Source organism: Vidua macroura, chromosome 4 (genome assembly GCF_024509145.1).
Source record: "Vidua macroura isolate BioBank_ID:100142 chromosome 4, ASM2450914v1, whole genome shotgun sequence".
Classification (NCBI taxonomy): domain Eukaryota; kingdom Metazoa; phylum Chordata; class Aves; order Passeriformes; family Viduidae; genus Vidua; species Vidua macroura.
This window is the reverse complement of record NC_071574.1, coordinates 16,393,206-16,415,313: the sequence shown is the minus strand read 5'-3', so window position 1 is coordinate 16,415,313 and position 22,108 is coordinate 16,393,206. Positions and strand designations below refer to the sequence as shown.

The 22,108-nt window shown below is 41.4% G+C and overlaps 1 protein-coding gene across 3 annotated transcripts in view; it reads left to right on the top strand.

Moving 5' to 3' along the window:
• Positions 1-21,249, top strand: part of METTL14 (methyltransferase 14, N6-adenosine-methyltransferase subunit) — a 68,081-nt gene extending 46,832 nt beyond the window's left edge. For 2 of the 3 annotated variants that reach the window (XM_053976298.1, XM_053976297.1), the window contains exons 4-14: positions 3,429-3,849; positions 3,974-4,062; positions 4,801-4,888; positions 9,007-9,087; positions 9,459-9,546; positions 11,931-12,021; positions 13,457-13,598; positions 14,869-14,961; positions 15,662-15,778; positions 18,045-18,255; positions 19,121-19,960. In XM_053976298.1, coding sequence (XP_053832273.1) covers positions 3,784-3,849; positions 3,974-4,062; positions 4,801-4,888; positions 9,007-9,087; positions 9,459-9,546; positions 11,931-12,021; positions 13,457-13,598; positions 14,869-14,961; positions 15,662-15,778; positions 18,045-18,255; positions 19,121-19,434 — 1,380 coding nt within the window. In that variant the 5' untranslated portion in view covers positions 3,429-3,783 and the 3' untranslated portion in view covers positions 19,435-19,960. Of the gene's footprint in view, positions 1-3,428; positions 3,850-3,973; positions 4,063-4,800; positions 4,889-9,006; positions 9,088-9,458; positions 9,547-11,930; positions 12,022-13,456; positions 13,599-14,868; positions 14,962-15,661; positions 15,779-18,044; positions 18,256-19,120; positions 19,961-21,197 lie in introns of those variants that run through there. The other variant, XM_053976300.1, reaches the window with a different exon arrangement.
• Positions 21,250-22,108: the final 859 nt, after the last annotated feature.

The following is a 22,108-nucleotide window of genomic DNA, read 5'->3' as shown; positions in this document are numbered from 1 at the left end:
ATAGATTTTTAAACGAATTTTTAAACGAAGCTACAGTGAGCTTGTACAGATTCATGGGTGTGGTGTTTTTGCAATAGGCTCATTAAGTCAGATTTGCCTAAGCGTAAGACAGGGGTACAAAAGCAAACACAGTCACGGTCACTGGGTGTTGGGATACTGTCACTTGTTCAAAATAGGCTCCAATATTGAGGTAACAATTTATAAAGACATTGCTAAAGAGGTAGATCTAGGTACTTCATTGAAAGATGGGGAAAACGGACATTAAGAAGAATGTGCTGTTAGTCCCTGCTAACATCTGTTTTTCTGTTATAAAAGGTTCTTATATTTTATGTTTTTCTAATCATCCTTTTTGAGTTCAGAGACAAAGTTTCTCATTTCATCGATTTGATCCCTTTGGTGCTTTTAGTTTATGAATTTATTCAGCATCTAATTGGGCACAATGTACTTTGAGTTTTGTGATATGAAAAACAATTAAAATGAGAGAACAGTGCTAAATTAAGCATTTTGGCTCTAATTCTGTGTAACTTTTATAATAATTTCTACTGATATAAAATAAGTAGCAGTTTTTTGCTAAATGGAGTAGTCTAGACTTAAATATATGTCAGTGTAACTCAATTCCCAAATGGGTGTGAAATTGTGTCATTATTTGTTAGTGTTTTATAAATGCCATAATTGGTTATAATGCCGTAAATGTGTTAATAGTGTCTTATAATGCCGTAAAACAAAGTGGCAGAGAATATCTGCTTATTGCACAACCACCTGACGTTGGAAGTAGCTACAAGTAGGCTGGAGGACAGTTTGAATTCAAAATTATCACAACAGTAGAAATAACTAAAAAGATTGAATGCGTGTCAGAAAAGAGAAGTGAAAGATAGTGAACTCAGGGATAATCAGCTAAATAAAAACAGGATGTGGAAACAATTGGCTTCATAAATATGAAGGAAAAAGTCTCGATAATGGATCAGAGTTGATGGCAGTTCCATAAACTCTTTAGTCACCATTAGAGCAGCAAGAATTCTGTCTGATACTTACCTTAACTGAAACACAGGCTGGATATAAGGCTCAGAGAGCTGAAACCACAGCACACAGAAGAAGAAAGGCATGGAGCATTCTGCAAAAATACAACTTTTTTGTTTTGAAAGAGTGCATATATACAGCAGAACATCTTCATAAGCATTAATGTTTGTAAAGATCAGCTCATCTTAGCAATGAGTTCTAAAAATGGAGTGCAGGCTCCCACAAACCTCATCAGATCACATCCAGGAGGAAGTGATTTTGTTATTGCACAGAGACTTCTACTGTATTCATTACAGCCAACAATATCAAAGCAGTATACAGTAGCATGAGACAACTACTGAGCATTTCTTTCCTCATAATATTTCCATGGATAAGACAGTATAACTAGTAATGTATTCCCTAAAAATATATTAAAAAAACAACTTTTGGTATTGTAGGATTTTAACATTTCAAAAGCTCCCTCATATTTCTATGATATTGTATGGAAATGTGAGTAGCTGCAAATGGTTTCTTTTTGTATTAGTCTGGACTTCTTTAATTTCCTTCTCTTCATGCATCTTTCCCAGTTTTCAGTGTGACCATGTGACCTTCATAACGTCATTGTCATGTACACAATATATACCGGTGTAGTGGTTTGACACGGAAGTGAATTTTTTCAGTAAGTTAGGGTCAAAGCCTAACTTAGTCAGTGGTCAGGTTTGGATATTGGCACCTGGAGTGACCACTGAAGGTATGGACATGCCTCTGAGAACACAGGGGGTTAAAAGCAAGAACTCCCAGGGGAATGCTCTCTTTGGTAGGCGGGACAGACTCTCCCCTGCCTTAGCCACAGGCTAGGTGGGGGAGGGGAAGCCATGTGGCCTCGTAGAAGTAGGCACTTTGAATTTGCCGGCAGAAGAGAAGGAGAAGGCGGTGGAGGGGGGGGGGGGGGGGGGAGGAAGTGCCCAGCCATCATGGAAGTTGTAGTCCTGAGCGGAGATTTCAGCTGTCCGGGGAGTCCGAGACTTTTAACCCTTTCCTGGGTTAAATGAAAGCTTTGCAAAATGTTACTCCTCCTCGATTTGAAAGAGAGGAGAGACAGTTTGGGACCTGAGATGTTAGAAGAAGAAATTTTTAGGTGGGAGGAGATAATGGAGTAGCTTTTGGCTGGACTTTTCTTGTTAGCCATAGACTGAACCAATTCCTCCTGCAACAGAGACTGCGTTTTTAGGGGGATGCAATGGTGAGCCAAGAGACCTGCTTCAGCGACTATACCAGCACAGGAATGGAGTGAACAGAGAAAAGCTGAGGAGGGTGTGGTGATGCCCTCTGTCTTCAGGAAGAAGAGGGTGTGGTGATGCCTTCTGTCCTCAGGAAGAAGATGATCTCTGTTCTTGAGACCCTCGGCCCCAGGGGAGGAAGAAAATGGGGGGGGACTGTGGTCCCAAAATGAAAAGCTGAACTGTTTTCTCTTTGGGTCCATGGCAAAGCATCCTTAAAGGAGCCCTATAGGCCGTCTGTCCATGCATGGTGGTGAGAGCACTGTGACATGGAAAGGAGAGTGTCACACTGACAGATTTTCTCCAGGCAGTTGCCATGTGTGACATGGAAACACAGAAGGGTGGCAATTGTGTTTCCTAGGGTCTGTGGTGTAAGAGAGACTCCTCTCTCCCTGGATGGACTGAGTATTGATTATCTGAAGGGTGGCAACTTGATCAGGAATCCCGGGTGGTGTCTCACTGTGGTTTGTTGGAAATTGGGTGGGGGGAGGAGGAGTGTTTTGGAGGGTCTTCATCCTGGATTTAGTGTGTGTGTCTTTTGTAGTAGAAGTAGCTTAATAAAGTCTTTTTCCTTTATTTCTAAGCTTGGGCCTGCTCTGCTCTATTCCTGATAACATCTCACAGCATTTATTTTGGGAAGGTGTATTTTCATGGGGACGCTGGCATTGCACCAGCGTCAAACCATGACAACCACATTCAAAAAAAGGAGAATAACATCTTGTATCACTAAAGTGTGTCATTATCTGCCACTCAGAAACCAGCAGAGGAACAGCATGCTGTGTGTAGCAGGGACATGAGTGTCACTTTTCAGCTCTTGCTGCCCACATCACTGAGTATGGCAACTATAGGAAGAATTGGTCTGTGTCAGGAGAGCAAACATCAGCATTAATTATAACTGAGATAATTTGTAATGTTTCTTTATTATTTTGTTAAGTTTCCTTTTGTGTGACAGTAGGGACTGACGTTTATTTCAGGCCTTTATTTCCATCTTCATTCTTCACTGCATTCTGAATAGTTCTCAGAAACTCAGCATAAAATATGGAATAGATACATTCCCAGACAGACAGTACAGAGGAGAGGAGAAATAGGAGGAGGTGGAAAAGATACCAAAAATCAGATGAAAAGCGCTTCAAAGATTCTCTTCTCTCACAGCGAAAGTTTCTAAAGGATCAGAAGATGAAGCAAGATAGGAAGGTTAACCTACGAATAACCACGCTGGATATTGGAATTGGATATAAAGGATAGACTTTAGAAAAACCGACCAGTTGATTAAGTGGTCACAGTTGTGACACGGCCTGAGCCGGGTGTCGCCTCAGGCGTGGTCCGTGCACCGCAGCGGCTGAGTGAACGTGAACTTGACATCTACACCTGAACATCACCCGCATCCCACGGAAACGGGCGGTGTGTTGGCACTCCCTGCGGGAATTGCTCGGCACGGAAGTGACGCGCGGGCGGGAAGTGACGGCGGCGGCGGCGGGAGCGCGGGAGCGCGGGGCCGGTGTGGGCCATGAACAGCCGCCTGCAGGAGATCCGCGAGCGGCAGAAGCTCCGCCGCCAGCTCCTCGCTCAGCAGGTACGGCCGGGAACAGCCGAGACACCGCGGCGCTGCGGGGCCGAGGGCCTCGGGCGGCTCGCGGGCTATGTGTGGGCAGGGTCTGGGCTGGCCGCGGCGTGACTTTGTGTTTCCCGCTGTGCAGCTGGGGGCCGAAAACGCGGACAGCATCGGCGCCGTGCTCAACAGCAAGGATGAACAGCGGGAGATCGCGGAAACCAGGGAGACCTGCAGGTCGGTATCGGACGGCGGTGGCTGTGCAAAACTGGGGGCTCGATAGGAGTACAGGCCCGGGAAGTGCGATGGGATTGCACTCGGTGAAAGGAAATTCAGTAATCAGTCAAATCAGAGCCGCGACTAAGGCGAGTAGGGTCTAGTTATTCCCTTGTAAGAGGACATTGGAAATACAGGCTAACTTTTGTTTCTGGTGTGAAAAAGCTACTGTGTAAGAAAACCTAGATCTGAATTTAGAATGGACCATCTGCTTGGGTCCCAGAGCCTTCATGCTTTTGCTAAGCACAGTTCCGGACAGTTCAGTTCGAAAGTTCTCATGAAACTACAGATATGTCTAGGACAGAGCATCTACTGCTTATCAATTCTTACATGTGTGTGAACAGGCTTAATTTTGTAGACAAACTTCTTTGGGGTAAAAAAGCTGTACCTTTTAGAACAGAAAAATGAGAAATGGAAGGGAGTGAGCTTAATTCTGTAGATATACTGCATTGGTTAAAATAAGCTGTACTTTTGAGAGCAGAAAAATGAGAAAGGCAAGGGAATTACTCTTTTCAAGAGTTCTATTCTTAATAAGTTGTGCTGAACTCAAATATACTGAGAGAGGAATAGCTTTTCATGTATGATGTTTTGAAGTAGTTTCAAATTCCTAACATGCAGACAAGATATATTATCAAAGATTCCTGAACACTTTTCTTTGGAGATAGAAACTTTCTTATGAGGATTTTTGGCTCTTCATAGGGCTGCTTATGATACTTCTGCACCAAATGCAAAACGTAAATATCCAGATGAGGGAGAAGCTGATGAGGAAGAGATTGAAGAATATAAGGTAAGAAAAAAAGGAAAAAGTTACTTTTCTCTGGTGTTGTGTCCCTGAGGTACTTAGAAATTTTGTGTGCATATTAAAATAAATGTGATGCGTATACATCCTTTAATATGTATATTCCACAGTGGCATCTCCCCTTGATGCCTTCCACTGCAGAAGTGTAAGAGAGAGGACATAGATTCTATGTGGTTCACCTCAGGTGTGACCTAGGTGCATTGAACTGTACACTCACCAAACTCCAATGTGTTGTTAAGGAGGCTTAATTAGTGCTGCTCCTAGGAGGAGGCAGGCTTAGGAGTAAGTGCCCACAGGGAACAGCACTGAGCCATGGCTGGCTATGGGAGGAAGTGGTAAAATTACATGTGAGTGCTTGGGAAAACACAGAAAGAATCTCGACCAGAATTTCATTGTGTCAAAAGGAAAGCCTGCGGTTAGCAGCAGGCACAGGCCATGGGATGAGACAAGGGAGGCTGAGAGTGTCTTCTGGCCCATCTGTGCAGTGCCAAGGAATGCAGTTCTGGATGAGTGGAAGAAACAATGGATCCTAAGGGAATTGGAAGTAAGAGGCTTGGTTTGGGATGTTCTTTTAAGTGTCAAAAATGTCCAGGAAGAGTTAGGTTAAAAAAAAACAAATCAAAATGCCTCCATGCCTACATGGTCCTTGAAGTGTCATACTCTCATGCCCTTCACTTTTCAAATGCTCATCCCAAAGCTATGTGACAGCTTTCTCCTCATGTGATGTTTTGGCCAAGATAAGAGATAGAGCTTAAACAAAGGCATGATTATGATACAGCTGTCTTTATGATTTGGTTTGGGATCTGGTTGCAGTGTATGTACTCCTCCTTTTTTCCATGTCCTAATAACCTTGTTTCTGTGGTTAAATTGAATCAATGTCAGTGTATTTATGAAATAGTTCAGTGTCTGCTATTCTCTTGGATGCCTGAAATAGTAATTTTTTAAATACAAAGCCTTCATCATGTTACATTTGTGTTCAGGTTTGTAAATCTTCCTGTAATAATGTCTACTTTTTATCTTACTAAACCAAAAAATTAATGTATGATAGGATGGTTTTTGATGGTTGATTTGAAAGTCTCTCTGTGAAGGGACAGACATTATTTTTAACATGATAAGTGTTAGTCTGTATATAGTCTGTTTAGTAGAGAAATGGTCACCATGAGTAAGAAGGCTGTTTGTGAAGCAGTGTTTTTATTCTTGCAGTAGTGATCAGTTAATATCAATTAATTTTACTTCTTCACCAAGTACATAGTTAAAGAACTAAATGTTAATTACCTATAAAGTATAGGTGGGTATGTTACTCAGGTCGGCAAAGTACATGAATCTTATCATTAAGATTTTCTTAATCATTGTGGAGAAGACTTACTCTGAGGTGGGCTGTGACCACTTGCAAGTGGCCAGACATCTATATTGTTGAAATGGAAGAATATTTTAGTAACAGTAGCTCAGACTAAATTCAGTCGAGTAGATGAACAGACTTAAGAAACCTGAAACCCCAGAGTAGAACATCTATTGCGGAGTCATCAGCTGTTTTCTGCAGGCATTGCTAATTCTCTGTTGGCGAGGAGATAAGAACAGTAAAATTCCACCTGCATTTTCCTGATCTCTCTGAGCCTGCTTAAATTTAGTCTTGTAATATGAACTCGTACAAAAATCTGGATCGTTAAGGTGTCAAGCCCTGTTGTATTGTGTTTAATGCAACTTAGACAAAAGCAGTAATAGACTTAAGTAGAAGTGTTGTGGACGAGTTTTGCAAGTTTGCCAGTTTTGTTCAGAAAATCAGAGGTATTGCTGATGTGAAGGGACTTGTGTCTGTACCCTTGACTTGCAGTGTTGGGTTCTGTATTATGGGATCAGATAATTCTTCTGAAATTATTTAAAATTTTTGTGCCCTGGCTTCAGATTTGGTGGAAGTGAATGTACCCTCAAACCTGTGTGAGAGCAATTTCTAAAATAAAAGGTGGAGTATTTTAATTTTCTCAGCCATGTAGGAACATCTGATGCAAAACAAGAAAAAAAGCAATGTGTTTTAATTTTGGTGTTTTTTCTTTAAATTTGTATGTGTCTATTTTTGTTTTTTCTGTAGAATAAATGTGAATTTATAGTGGTGATTCTTCATAAGGCTCAGGCTGATGTGAGAACAAAGGGCAGCACTGACTCCAGTCTGGCAGCTTGACTCCGGTCTTGGAGCCTGGCTCTGCCTTGCCAGCCTTGGGAGGTGTGTGATAGGGAAGAGATGCACTATTGGAACAATGAATAATGGATATTTTAAAGTCGGAAAGTTCAGTTGTGTTTTGGAGAGCTCCTAAAATACTCTTTTCTTGTGGAATTGTAACAGTTGTCCCAGGGTTAGTTGAGCTCCATGGTCTGTATTTGGAAGTGAGATATAATGGGATTAGAGTCTCTGCTGCCACTGTGTGGCTTTTCACCACCCTCTGGGAGCTCTGAATGCTGTTCCACCTGTTGCCTTCCCTAGGTGATTTGACTCCATTCTTTGAACCTGTATGAGTATCTGTTTGAACCTGTATGAGTGTGGAGTACAAAACTGCTTGTGGTTCTGTTTTGCTGTCTGTCTAATTTGAGATTACCCTGTTCTACTTCATTTGTACAAGCAGCAGCCTGCAGGCTCGGGATGCTTCCGTGCCATTGTTGTGGAGGCTGAAGAAAGCTTACTTGGTTGAATCTTGAATTCTGCGTATCTCCAGTCATTTGAAACAAGCTATGTTGGAATATTGTGGGGCGTTTCTGTTTCCCTAATGCAGCAGCTCTATAGCAGATGCTTTGGAAAACACAAATTATTAATGTACAAGAACCTAGTATCTTGTTCTACTGATGGTGTCATTCTGTCTCTGCTGTGATTGTGTCCTTTCCCTTTGAAAGCTGATGGTGTGGGCTTTTGTTTGTGGCCACAAGACTCTTTTTAAATTACTTATGAAGGCAAAAAGAGAACTGGGATCATTCGGGTATCTAACTGGTACTTGTCATCAAAAGAGAAAGATGAAAGAGGGAAATGGGTGTAACTTATGATGGCATAAGCATTTTTTAGTAAAACTCAAGCTTTCAGCTTTATTTTTTTGGCCTGAATAACACTTGCTACTGCTTGTCTGTACATTTCTTTTCCTTACAAACGCTCTTGCTGTTTCTGATTGCAATATTTTTTTTTGATCTGGTTAAACAGACAAGCAAAAAGACTGTGTATCTCTAAGTTCGTCACCTGAATAGGGAAGGGGAAGTTGTGACCTATTTATCGCATCAGGCATTTCAGAAGTCAGTCTAAAGCTCCACTGTGGAAATAACAGAAGTTTACTTGAAGATTTCGACATTTAGAGGGATCAAAATTGGGAGGGACGGCACTTGATTTTTTTATTCTGCATTCAGACAGCTTATGTAGCATAGGGTAAATACAGCTGTAATAATATGGCGGTTCTTCAGTTGTACTTCTGCATTCTATAAATCTATATACTGGGTTGATCCAGGATTAGTGGGAAGGCAGAAAGTGTTGTGAAGTGAGTCTCTCCTTCTGTTCTCTCTGAGTTCTGTGTTGGATGTTCAGAGTACTTCGGTGTAACAGATCACTGAATCCCAGAAATCTGTTGAATGAACAGTTGGTGGCTCTCTAGTTATAATGTAAATTCTGGGGCTATAGGAGAGAAATGTTAAAGTTACATTTAAGAACAGTCCAGATGAAATACTGACTTGTACCATGAGCTGTTTCTTCAAAGTGTGGACTTTGCTAAGGCTGGAAAATAAGAGATGACTGTGTAGATATAAATGCTCAGAAGTTCTGCTGCAGATTCAGTCCAAAAAAGTTAAAAGTTTTGTGGGACAAAAATGTTCTACACCTTGTAAAGCACTGTCAGGGGCTGGAAGTGAAGGGGTTCTTACTTTTTTCTTCTTTCAGAGGCCTTTCCCAGTAACACTCTCCTTGTTAGTGAGAGAGGTGCAGACTTTTTGGGGAGCAGGTAATTTTTTTTTCCCACTCAAACAGTGGAGCTGGATCTGCTGTTTGTAGACAGTCCACTTCTCCTTATGATCTGCTTCTTAAGGAAAGGACAGAAACAGCTTGATCTTGTATGCACACTTGTAATACCTGCTTTATTTCCAAGGATGAAGTAGAGCTGCAGCAAGATGAAGAAAACCTGCCTTATGAAGAAGAGATTTACAAAGATTCCAGTACCTTTCTTAAGGTGAGCTGCTTTTGCAATTGGAAGTGTAGTCAAAGCTGGCCTAGTTGTCTTAAACTGTTTCTGCAACTGACGGGATCTGAAATACAGCTTTAAAGGCTGAAGTAGTGGCTTGGAACTCACAGGTACAGAAGTTGCCTGTGACAGATCTGACTGTAACTGTGTTTGCATTATTCTGAGGCACATTGCAATGGGCTGCAGGAATGGTGGGCCAGGTTTGGAACTAAAAGGATGGTCTTGACCAGTGAAATTTATGAAGGCATGGTGAAAAGATAATCTGCTCCTTTCTCATTTATCAGACTGACAGATACAATGTGTCTGTGTATGTCCAGTTATCTCCTGTTGCTCTCACTGAACTTCTTCCTGTTCTTCAGGGCACTCAGAGCTTAAATCCACACAATGATTACTGCCAGCACTTTGTGGATACAGGACACAGACCCCAGAACTTCATCAGAGACGTTGGTATGTCACAGCCAGTTACTGTTTGAAGATGAGTCATTTGATTCAATAGCACTTCTTTTTCTTCCCCTTTTGTAATTCCTTACAGTTTCTGGGAACTGTAGATACACAAACTCTTCCTAGTTTTTGTCTCAGTGTGCATACATATCATTATAGGCATCTACCTGAATGGTTTTATTTTCAGTTACTTAGGAGGTCATTATTATCAAGGCTGCTCTTACCCTTGGTTTTGCTTGAAAGTATTTCACCAGGAAGATTTTTTTTTTTCCAACCTAAGCTATTTTGATTCCAGAAAGTAGATGAGTTTAATGAGGAGATCTTGAAACCTCTGGAAGTTTGCAGTTCACCTGTGTACTGGGCTGTATTGCCTCTTAAGCATGTAAAGTATGGGAAATATTGACATTTAAGTCAGGAAGCAATATGGATAATGTGTCTCAACTCAATTGGGTAACTGCTGACAGCTCGTTAGAATGCCCAGGTTTAGAGGACGTTGCTTTTCAAGTTTACATGTATCCAGACATAACTTACAACTGAAATGATGCTACACTGGGCCTGAACTTAAACTTGCTAAAACTAAGACACAGTTTGGTCCTGTTTCCCAGAATAGGTGCCTGGCATTTGGTTTTTAAAAGGAGCAGAACATCTCCCTCTGCAGTTTTATGCATCAATTCTCTGTATTTTATCAAGTGTAAGATTGCCAAGGCAAGGGGGTTTGTTTTTAGATGGCAGCCCAAAGAGGTTTGGTTTGCCTCCAGAGGCTTTTAGTTTATTCTTTTCTATATTTTGTGAATGATTCTATGAAACACATTTGGATGTTTTTAAAGAAAAAGGGGCTGGTTTGACTCATTTGGATCTTTATCTCAAAAGCCCTTGGCCTTCACAGTTATGTACTTGAGGCAGTTCTACCATCTTCTTGGAAATGAGTACAGAGAAACAGCAGCCCCTGTTGTGTGCCATGACTTATGTGCTGTTTAATGGGTGGGGAAGGGACAGGAGAGGCAGGCAGGTGTTGGTGTGGAGATGAACCCAGCCGCAGCAGCAGCTGGACCAGAGCCTTTAACAGGGCTGAGCTGTGTCCTGCTGCACACTGGTGAGCACGTGTTTTCTACACTATGATCACATTTCTGCTGAGGTGCTATATGTGAATGAACGTGGCCCAAAGGAAAACAAGTGGTTCTAAGAGAACACCCAGCTGTATCTTTTTGATGTTGCTGTTGGAAAAGAGGGAGAGACCTGTGGGTCTGCGTTTGGTTAGTTCGAGGGTTTTTGATTGAAAATTCTTTTGCGTCTATTGCTTAGCTGCTGTTGCCCAGGGGTATTGGACTCACAATAGCTGGAAGCAGCACAGTGGTGGAAATCGGGAGAACACAGCAGTAGCTTTAAGCTGTTATATGTAAGGAAAAGGATGAAATAACTTTTGGATGTTTTATGCACAAGTAGCAAGAGATAGTAAAGGTTAGGTACTGAGAATTTTGCTTTTATCATTCCATTCCTAGGATTGGAACTTAAGAAGTTTGAATTAAAATAAGGAGAGAGATGAAGGGTTTGTGGGTTTGGGTGCGTTTTTTTCCACCAATTTATTAATACCATTCCAAGTTGTACTTTTAAATGAACATGAAGCCTTTTGAATAACTCCTACTTACGTTGAAGTCATACTGCTTGGGAAGCAGGAATGGCACTTTGTTGGTATATGCTGAACCTGCTGCTGGCAGTAGCAAACCCATTGTCTCTAAGGGAGAATGAAATATACTTCAAAGTATATTTTCCTTTTTACAACATTTGCTGCAAAAGATCTAATGAGGGCTCTCTCCTTTGCATTCTGTGCACATGAAAGGTTGGAAAATTGACATCATAAAGCTAAATGTAGGAACTGTGTTCGGATCTTCATGACTGCCACCACAGCACCAAATCCCAGTGTGAGGGTTGCCTCAGGGAACCAGCCACACCCCAGGTGCCTCTTTGGAAACAGCTGTCAAAGATTACACAGACTGTGCTGTGAATTAATGTTAATTAGATCTTAATAGAAATTTATGGATGGGGAAAAGCCAAAATAACTTCTTTCATCATCCTGGCACTTTCAGTTTAAATGAAAGGTTGTTTCCTTCTGGTAACGGGAGTTGTGAATTCCTGATCCACTGTAGTGCTCTAGAGAAGATCAGAGCATAGACCCTGAATCATTAACAGCCCTGATTAGCTGGGTGAGGGCAGGAGGCTTTTTGTCAAGTACTGAACAGAGAAACTGCTTTAAAAGGTTTGCTTTGTTCTAATGGAAATTAAAATGAGGCTAAGTATTAATATTTGGACCTATTCAGAATACTGGACAATGCTTAATTGATAGAGATTTATTCCGTTAAGTAGTTGTTAACTTCATGTTTTCTTCTTCTTAGGCTTAGCAGATAGGTTTGAAGAATATCCAAAACTTAGAGAGCTCATCAGATTGAAGGATGAGCTGATATCTAAATCTAACACTCCTCCCATGTAAGTGTTCTCGTGGAAAATACCTTTCTTCTCCAGACCTGTTTGAAGTTAGCTGTCTGCTTTGCAAATCTCTATCTTCAGCACCTGCTTGGAATTTACATTTTCTCTTTCTGTTTGTATATACAAATGAATCAATTGAAACATAGAAGAATAAGATCACTCTGGTTTTGTTAGTTTAATCTAGATGTTTAATACAGTGTATAAACCAGATTTTCTTTCCAGTGTGTGATTATTTATAGTCTCTAAAGCTTTGATTTTTTAAGACCAAATTGTCAACTGATTTAGCTGCAGGCTTTAATTTGGGAACTAAGAGAATATTATGTGGTGGTGAAACTCACGTTATCATGTGGTTTATGATAACAAGAAGAGCTTTAAAAAAATTGCCTCTTAATATAACCTTAGCTTTTCTTGTAGCAGCTGGTTTTTGTATTGTGTTCAGCTCTTATCTCAGTGTCCACATCAATAACATGTTATTTTGGAGTTTAAGACAAAAATGTTTAGGCTGACTGAAAGTCATTTGTCCTTGTTTTTGCTTAATGTCAGACACAGCCTCAGTGTGCAGCATGTTACTCCAGGGATTCAGACCTCTCTGAACTTAATTGTAGGCTTGTCATGTGCAATAGTCTCGATCTGTACCACAAAAATCCACCTTATTTAATGATAGTCACATAAAACCCTATGAAATAGTTGTCTGAACAACTGAGTGCAAACTGCAGAACTTCAACCTGCTCTTTTAAGCTAGGCACGTTTTGGTCTTAAAGTACAAAACAGGGAAAACCAGTAATCAAATGCTGTCTTCTGACAACACCAAGTACACATGTAATCTTTTCCACACACTTTTTGGGGAGGGGAAGGTGGTGGTCTATTTGATAGTGATAGAGCAGTGAATGGTGTGCAGGTGTGAAGGAGAGTCATAAGAGTGTGTGTGAGCATGTATTTAATAGAATCAAGGCGGGGGGGATTTTGCTTGGTACAAGAATAGAGAAATACATACTATATAAAAAGTAACAATGTTTCCAGCATTTAGAATCTTTGGAATACTTCTAAAAATATGCCACTTTCGCAGTTAGCCAGGCAATGAGTGTTTGCTTCTTAAATGTTTATGTTTCCTCCTATTATCTATTATAGTCCACGGCTGTACAGAAAATGCAGTGAGTATGCACTAGGTATTGTTGTACAGTCTGCATGGGTATCTGTTTCCTACTTGCTAAGTTAGAAGCCTAAAAACTGTTTATTAAGACTACTTAAAAACCACAGTGCAATAGCATCCAGCCTCAATTAAGTGAGGATGTGTAATGGATCTCCTCTGGATTTAGAGCATTTGAGATGTACAACCCACCCGGGAGACCCTGCTCTTAACTGGCTGCACAGAAGTGCTGTGTGGAGTGTAGTTCTCAGGCCACTGTTGCACCTCTGGCATCTTCTGTTTAAACAGGTATTTGCAAGCAGACTTGGAAGCCTTCGATATTAGGGAACTGAAGTCCAAATTTGATGTGATTCTCCTGGAGCCACCATTGGAAGAATATTACCGAGAGACTGGCATTACTGCCAATGAAAAATGCTGGACCTGGGATGACGTAAGTACCCGTTTTGCTGTGAAGAATGTTTCATACATTTGTTTAAGCAAATAGTTTGAGGGTTTAATTTAGTAAATACAACTTTTTGTTCTCTCTGAGCCTGGCTGAAAACTTGAACCTAGTAATAGTGGGTTTTCTCTCTGCCCTTACCTTCACTGAGATCTCAGTTTGATTTTTGGCTGTTGAAATACTGAATGTCCATTGAAAAGATTCCCTTGTTTCTTGAAATTCTTGAGATTATTAAGGCATGCTTTTTAATATGCTGGTCTTCTCATAAAAAGTGCAGGTTAGTTTGCTTTAGTGACATTCCTCCATTCTCCAAGTATTGATTGGGTAGGAAATTTTGATGGTCAAACCAATCCCTAGAAACTTCACAAAATAGATAAACCTCACTTGTGGAAGTCTTTCTCTTGTATTTATTAAAAAATGATGCCTGGCAGTGGTGCCCAGGGAAAAAACATTCCATCCTAACAGAAAAACTGGAGTGTGGGAGGCAGGACTCATCCTCCTAGTGTGGAGTTACAGCTTCTTAGAATGGCTCCTACTGCATTATTTTTCCTCAGAATAGCATTGAATAGAGCTTGATTTGATGTGTTAGCAAGTTAGAGATTAATCCTTTCAACTTGTGATGACTAACATATGTTTTGCATTCCAAAGTTATTTCATGTTGAATGTTACTCATTTGCCATTGTTAAATCTCTGTTCTCATAAATTCTGGCTGCTTTTTCTGAAAGTGAAAATGGCGAGAATGTCTTTCCTATTTAGTGATAGGAATTAAGCTGAGATTTTCATATAAGTACTTACAGAGAGGAAAAGAAACAGAGTACTGTTGCTTCTGTATTAAGTATTTTTGCTGCCAGTGGAATGATAAAATGAAGCAGAGATTTGAGAAGATAATGTGGATTGTATTGGTCTTTTAAGTCTAGAATGTCTTACACAGGTAGAATTTCTGTTTCTGATGGTCATGCCAGCCAGCAGCCCAGCCTCAGGCAGCCACTTGTTCACTCCCCCACCAGTGGGATCAGGGAGAGAATTGGAAGGGTAAAAGCTGGAAAACTCAAACCTTGAGACAAAGACAGTTTAATGGGGAAAGCAAAAGCATGCACACAAGCAAAACAAAACAAGAAATTAGTTCCCTGCTTCCCTTGGGTCCCCAGCTGTGCTTCCTGATGGTTTCTGTGACAATGCGTCAAGACTTAGTATTCTTCCCGATGCAACTGGTGATTTGTATTTAATTCAGAAATGCTTTTATTGCACTTATTATTACTAGATCATGAAATTGGAAATTGAAGAAATTGCAGCCCCAAGGTCATTTGTGTTTCTGTGGTGCGGCTCAGGCGAGGGTCTGGATCTCGGCCGAGTGGTAAGATGCTGTTTTAATTCAATTTATCAGGGACAGGCTTAAGAGTTTATTTTTATCTTTGACTTTTCTCTGTATAGAATTCTCAGCCCTAACTACTGAGGGATGTTTTGTTACTGTGTTAAAGGATATGTGATTTTAAATAGCATTAACTGTTTAGATACAGTGAATGTCCAGCTGAGTCATCATTGACTATGTGAGGAAGCATAATTCCTTGGGGTCGTGGTTTTGATGTATGTGTGTTGACAGAGGAGCAGGTTGCCAAGTTACAGCTTTTTTAACAGAAGTCTCAGTAGTTTTCTGCCAGAAATGTTCATGCTAGGAGAAAGGTCCTACCGTTTCATAAATTGAGATACAATTGTCATCTTTCTGCATGACAGGGAAATGCTGCTTGTGTTGGGGATGCTGCACTAAGAATTCCCAATTGGCTCCTGTTCTGCTGAAACATTCTTTATTTAGTTCAAGCAGTGCTTTCCATGAAAACAATTCACAGACAACTGTTTAAGGGCAGCCTGTGATTACTGATCTGTTTGCTTTGGCTGTTTTTCGGTCTGAAGTTGGCCAGATAGGTTGGATTTGGTCATAGACAGGTTTATAGTAGCTGGACAGTCCTTGAATAAGAAAAGTCAAGGGCCTAAGTGAATGTTCAGGTCACTTGATGTTTTTGTCTATGTGAACTGTTTTACTTGTTTATAACATTTAGTGTCTGCGCAAATGGGGTTACAGAAGATGTGAGGACATTTGCTGGATTAAAACAAATAAGAACAACCCTGGCAAGACCAAGACTCTAGACCCCAAGGCTGTCTTCCAAAGAACCAAGGTAAAGGATTAGCTCCATTTTTCCTCTGTTTCCATTCTGCCTCTCTGTGCTGATGACAGCAGCCAGTGTTGGTGACTGGCTTGTGAGAAAGCCAACAGGAAGACTTGCAAGTTCTGTTCTGCAAAGTACATCTTATGGAACTAAAAATGTGGAACTTATGGAACAAAAATTTTTGGAACTTCTATTGCTAACTAAACTTAGCAATAGAATTTGACTAAAGTCAATGTCAAAAGAAGTCTTTTAAATCTGTAGATTTTAACTGAATCTATTAATAAAAATAAGTATAGAAGATTGGCTGTTGGTTCTAAATGCACACGAGGTGTGCGCCCAGAGCTTGGACCAGAGAGAGGTCTGGGGGAACTAGAGCATCTCCTGCCTTCCTGGAGGTGATTGTATAGCACAAGTGACAGAATGGGTCAGCTTGGTTTAAACCAAATTTTTTTTTTAAGATGCTTTGTGGAGGATGCGTATTGAAGGAGGTGCAGAGAAAGAAAAGTCTTCTGGTTTGCGACTCAAATGTCTGTTGATCAGAAACTTAGAGAAATGTAAATGGGACTCATAAATAATTGGTTTGGGTATATGTGAGTGTAACTGGAAGTTTTACTGAGTACAGAGAGCTGGTTGGCAATTTATTCATTTTAAGTTGTCAGTGAATCTCAGGAGTCCTTCGTCATTCATTAATCATTCACTGGCATTAAACATCCTCAAGTCTGTCTCAAATTGGCCATTGTTAGGAGTATAAACTTCCCTTTAGGATATCTGGAATCTTTCTTTGACTTGCATTTACATTAATCTGAAGTTTGTTTGAAAGCATGTTGTATTACTTATAAATATTTATAAGTATAAATATTGTGTGTTTCTTGCATATAGTATTGCAAATATGTGCAGTTTGCTCATGAGGGCAAGGTTAAAACTAACACAGGAGGATCTGAGGGGACTTTGCATCTTTGTTTAGCAGAGAAAAATAGTTTCTGATATGGGGGAATTCCTTTGTTTATCGATCGAGAGTTGAGCTGAACTCACTGTTTGTGATAAGCACTGAAAATGGAGTGAGTATGCTCTGAACAAACAAACACTGCTGCAAGCTGTGTTTGCCAGTGCTTAGAGCAGCATATGTGTTCTGTTCTGTTTGGCTGAGGCATCTCTCCATGGATGCTCGGTGCTGTGCCACCTGTCAGAGAATCCCAGTATTTGTGAATGACATACCATGTGGTATGGAAGTAAAATGTTTGGGATAGTTCTCCTAAGGACTAGACTGAGGAGGCTTGGTTTGGTGGGTGATTTGCTTAGCAATGTTTTGCCTTTCACTTAGGTAAATTGTAGCTCCAAACCCGTGCTGCATGAGTGCAGTACCATCTGCATAGATTTGACAGGTCTGATGTTATACCTTTCATGTTTACCTACTAACTCTACAAACCCTTTCCAAATTTCGGGAATGATTATGTGCTCTTGTCTGTGACTGTTTCCTGAGCCATCTGGGGGCGCTTAGTGAGTCAGAGCATTTGACCCTGGGGAACATCGCTCATCCAAGATTGATATTCCCAGAAACAGAGCTCTGAAATGAGTATGTAGGAGCCTCTTTTCATCCTGGAACAATCCTCATTCATGGGTGCCACATATCACTCACTTAAATGGGCCTGCAGTGTTGTAGAAGGAAGGAAAACAATGCATGTTACAGCTCAAGAACACTTCTAATGTTGATGAGCTGCCTGAGAGTGTGACAGAAGTTGTGGGGTTTTATGCAGTAATATCTTCTAGAAAGGAATCTGAGGGGAATTCTGAGGGTCATTTTATTAACATAGGTACAGTGTGAAAAAGTACATCTTATTTCCACTTTCTGTTTCATGGCTGAAAACTTTAAAAATTATTATATTAATAAAGCTAGGATCAGAAAGCTAAGACAGGTATTAATCATAATTAATAACCATTCCTTGCTCTTGCCATCACATTTTTCTCTTTTGCCTTGTGGAGACTTCTCAGCCTTTCCAGCCTAAAGTTCTGTAATTGAAGAAGTCCACGTAGCTGACTTTAGCCTTGATTTGAGTTTTACCACCTCATAGTGTAGTTTATCAAGCTTTAGCTTAAAGTACTGCTCTGCTTTGTTCTCAACTGTCTCCTCTGGTAGCTCCAGCTTTTCTGCTCTAGTTCATGTTTAGGACTTTTCTCTCCTGTAGGAGTGGGATGTGCTTAGAACTGCCCTTGCTGTCCCTTGTGTTTACCTGGCACAGCAGTAGGTGTGCCACGTGACAGCTCTTTGTGTCTGCAGGAGCACTGCCTCATGGGCATCAAGGGCACCGTGCGCCGCAGCACCGACGGGGACTTCATCCATGCCAATGTTGACATTGACCTCATCATCACTGAGGAGCCTGAAATCGGCAACATAGAGAAACCTGTGGAGATTTTTCACATCATTGAGCATTTCTGCCTTGGGCGACGGCGGCTTCACCTCTTCGGGAGAGACAGCACAATTCGACCAGGTAACTGCTATGTTGTTTTTGATCAAACAGTAAAATTCATTTCAGGGTCCTAAAGAGGTTTCCAGATGTATGTCACGGGTCAGACAGCAGATCTGAAGGAGATAGATTTTTGGTGGATGTAAGATCTGTCAGTCACAGAACTGTTGTTCAGAAAGTTTATGAGAACTATCAGTTCTATAATTTTTCCAGAAGAGAGGTTTTTGTTAACCAATATTTTTGCCTATCCATGTGTTTAATTCATCAGTGAGCATAACGAAATCTAGTTGAGATTCCTTTTCTCCCATATGTTTACGCTTCTCAGAGAAGTGATTTCTTTTTCCAACTGATTTTCAACCCCTATGAGCTTAATGCTCTTGCCAGTGTCTGAAGTCGTAGTATCTCACAGTGGGTGCTGCATCTGGCATGATGCAAAATGCAAGAAATACATGGATCAGGACACATGTTCAGGTATTCCTTCAGTGCTGCTGCAGTGGATTCTTGTATGTCAGTGTCTACAGAATCAAGTTATTCTGGTTGAATTTCTATATTTTTTAAAAACACTGTTGTGGTGTAAGGACAAGTAGTGTAAGAAGTGTTGTGGTGTAAGAAGAAGGAGTAGGGGTCTGTGAAAGCACAGTGTGAATGTTGCCACAGCCATTTGTAATAAAAAATTTAAAAAGAAAAACAAGCCCTTAGAAATACCCAACTGTAATCTTAACTTTGTAGCAACTCTAGAGGTAACTTTTCATTCTGTTCAGTGCTGCTCATGTGTAGGTGAGTGTTTCTCCCTGTCACTTGAGTGTTCATTTACTGGGAGAAATTTAACTGTGGCCTTGAAGCCTGAAGTTTGTTGTTGTTTCTGCTGACTGTGGTTTTTGTTCCCGAGGTTGGCTGACAGTGGGACCCACTCTCACAAACAGCAACTTCAACGTGGAAACGTATTCTTCGTATTTCACGGCTCCCAATTCCCACCTGACTGGCTGCACTGAGGAGATCGAGAGGTTGCGGCCCAAGTCCCCGCCGCCCAAGTCCAAGTCTGACCGGGGTGGAGGTGCTCCCAGGGGAGGAGGAAGAGGAGGTACTTCAGCAGGACGAGGAGAAAGGGGCAGGGAGAGGAACAGAACCAACTTCCGCAGTGAGCGGGGCGGCTTCAGAGGGGGCCGTGGAGGGACCCATCGAGGGGGCTTCCCCACCCGCTGAGGAGGTGACGGCTGCTTCCCCTGCTTACGCCTTGTCTGGGAATCTTTCCTGTAGTCTTGTTTTTCCTACAGTGAATTCCTCTGGGGACTCAAGCTAGATGACTGTTACAATTGTTTTTGGTGCACGCCATTCCAGACAGTCGGAGTTGCAGTCTGGCACAGCCCCTCACCTGGCCATGTCCTGCATGGGCAGCACTGAACTCAGAGCAGAGAGCACCAGCCCTTCATACCATGGGTAGGATGGAAATGACCCCCTTGCTCTCTGCTTAGGAACCTTGCAACGTGGAGACTTCTTTTTTGACTTCATTTTCTCCAAAACGTGGATTCCTCCTTTGTCTTTGGAGGTTTGGGTTTGGACTGACTTGCATTAATATGATGGAGCAGGCATGAAATGCAGTTCTGAATTGCATGGCTACAGCAGACTTGCTGTCCTATGGAAGAAAAATTGCTGTGTCTGTATTGACACTTATTTTAACTTCTCTGAAATGAAGGAGCAAATGAAATAAATAGAATTCTATTTTTTCTTATTTGGTTTAAATTTCCCAAATTATTCCTGGGAATAGGAAAAGGTTAATTTTTAATTTGTGGTATATATGCACTCACGTGTCATGTCAGGAGAGGGGAGAGTGATAATTCTTTGCAGCTGTGTGTTGTCCTTCCTGGAAAGCACCAAGTTGTGAATTTATGTGCAGCCAGAAGTTGTGCACAGGTCTGGGTTACTCCTTGAGTGGGGATTTTCCCCCAATGTGTGTCTGTAACACCTTGTTCTGTGGGAGGGAAGAGCAGTGTCACTGCAGAGCAGTCCCAGAGACCTCGCTGGAGGGAGGAAATGTGAGTGTGCAATTCCAGAAACAGGGAACAGTGATGGAACTGAGTGCTGCCTTTGCCTGCGGGTGTTGCACACATTTGAGAATGGCTGTTGCTGATCCAGTGCACTGTGGAAAGACAGTGACCCCCTTCCCTATGTACAAAGTCCGTTTTTAGCAAAACCACAACTCTGAGTTTCTTGTGAAGTTTTTGGTAGGCTAAACAAACCCGGCTTTTGATGTCTCAGGGTCTTAGGTGTGGACCTGTTTAAGGCTGAATGTTTCTCTTGAAGCCCAGCTTTTAGATAACTGTCCTGTAAAGTAGCAGATTATTAAACATGTTAATCAAAGCTCATGTTTAAATATATATTTTTAATATTTTGTGGGTTTGTTGTCCTTGAAGTTTTGCAATTGCTAAGTGGTTTCCTCTGTGCTATTGTAGACAGGAACTGTTCTTTAGATTTTGAAGATTTTGACAGGCTGGGGAACTCCCTGGCTTTGGTCATATTTAGCAGGGGATTGCCATAGTGCGGGTGGAAACTGCCTGTTGTTTACAGCTTGTTTCTTCCTCTGTCATATATGTGTACATCTGGAGAGTGACTGTATTTGGGGGAGTTTTAAAAGTGATGTTTATCTGGTCATCGGTGATGTCTGCCACAGGCTATATGGAATGCATCTGAGAGAAGGTAAATGCCCTAGCAGGGACACCTTTTTTTGGTGATTTTTGCCCTAATTATGTTGTTATTCAAAAAGACACTTTACTTAGGACCACTGCTTTTGTGCCAGGGAAGAATATTTTCTTGTTTTACAGTGAGTAGAAAATGTTGATTTCCATTTCCCCTTTTTAATTACATGCCCAATACTGGTAGTTCAGAGAATGGGCTGCTCTTAACATACACTTAGGGTAAAGGGAAGAGGAGGGTCAAAAACAACTGGATCTGAAGTGCTTCTGTATCAGTTTGCAGAAGCTGCGGTGCTGCTCAAGACTTCACTGACTGAGGAAAGTAGTGGCAGGTGATGGAGGTTTCTTGGTTCTTCCTGTCAAAACAGAAATAGCTCATGAACAGTGCTGCAGCGTTATATTAGAGCTGTCTGGATGGGCCACCTTTGCCAGCAAAGTCTGATGTCCATGTTGTTAACGAGCAGCTGATGGTATGTTTTAATTGACTTTAATGGACCAGGAACTTCACCTCTGCACTTGTCCTCCATGAAGAACACCACTGCACCTGCTCATCTGAAGGTGGAATTTCAGCAGTGACAGACTGACAAAGGCTGTACAGGTAAGCCAGTAGTGCAGGGCTGCATGCTCCCAAATCTTGGTCCATGTCCTTGTGGGGATGGAGATGAGACGTTGAAGTACTGAGTGAGTCAACACACCCCATTAGATTGTAAAAACATCAGGTCATTTTCTCAGTCACTGGGATTTGGACGATATAGAAATGGTGACTAGAGATTAAAAGCTTTTAATCCCATTAGTAGTTGTCAGTTAATTTCTCACTTGTAACACTTCCAGAGCAAGGGGAGGATAAGGTTCAGGATCACTGAGCTGATGAGTACTTCACTGGCCACAAATAAATGAAGACTTTATTTGAGCACGCTCTCCTGGAAGATAAAAAGCCTGATGAGTTTCTTCCTTTCCACTTTTATTAAATGCATAATGCCTCCAGTCTGATTTGCACTGCGTGTCTAGACCTCCATTCTGGAGCAGGCTTAGTGACCTTGGATTATCTTGCACCCTGTGAATTCAGTGAAGGGTTCAACACCTGCACTGACAAGATACTCAGGGTGTGTCAGCATTTGGCTTCAGAGGGAATTTAAGACCCTGGTCAAGTGTAGATCATTTTGTGTAAATCTGCCATCAGCTGGAGA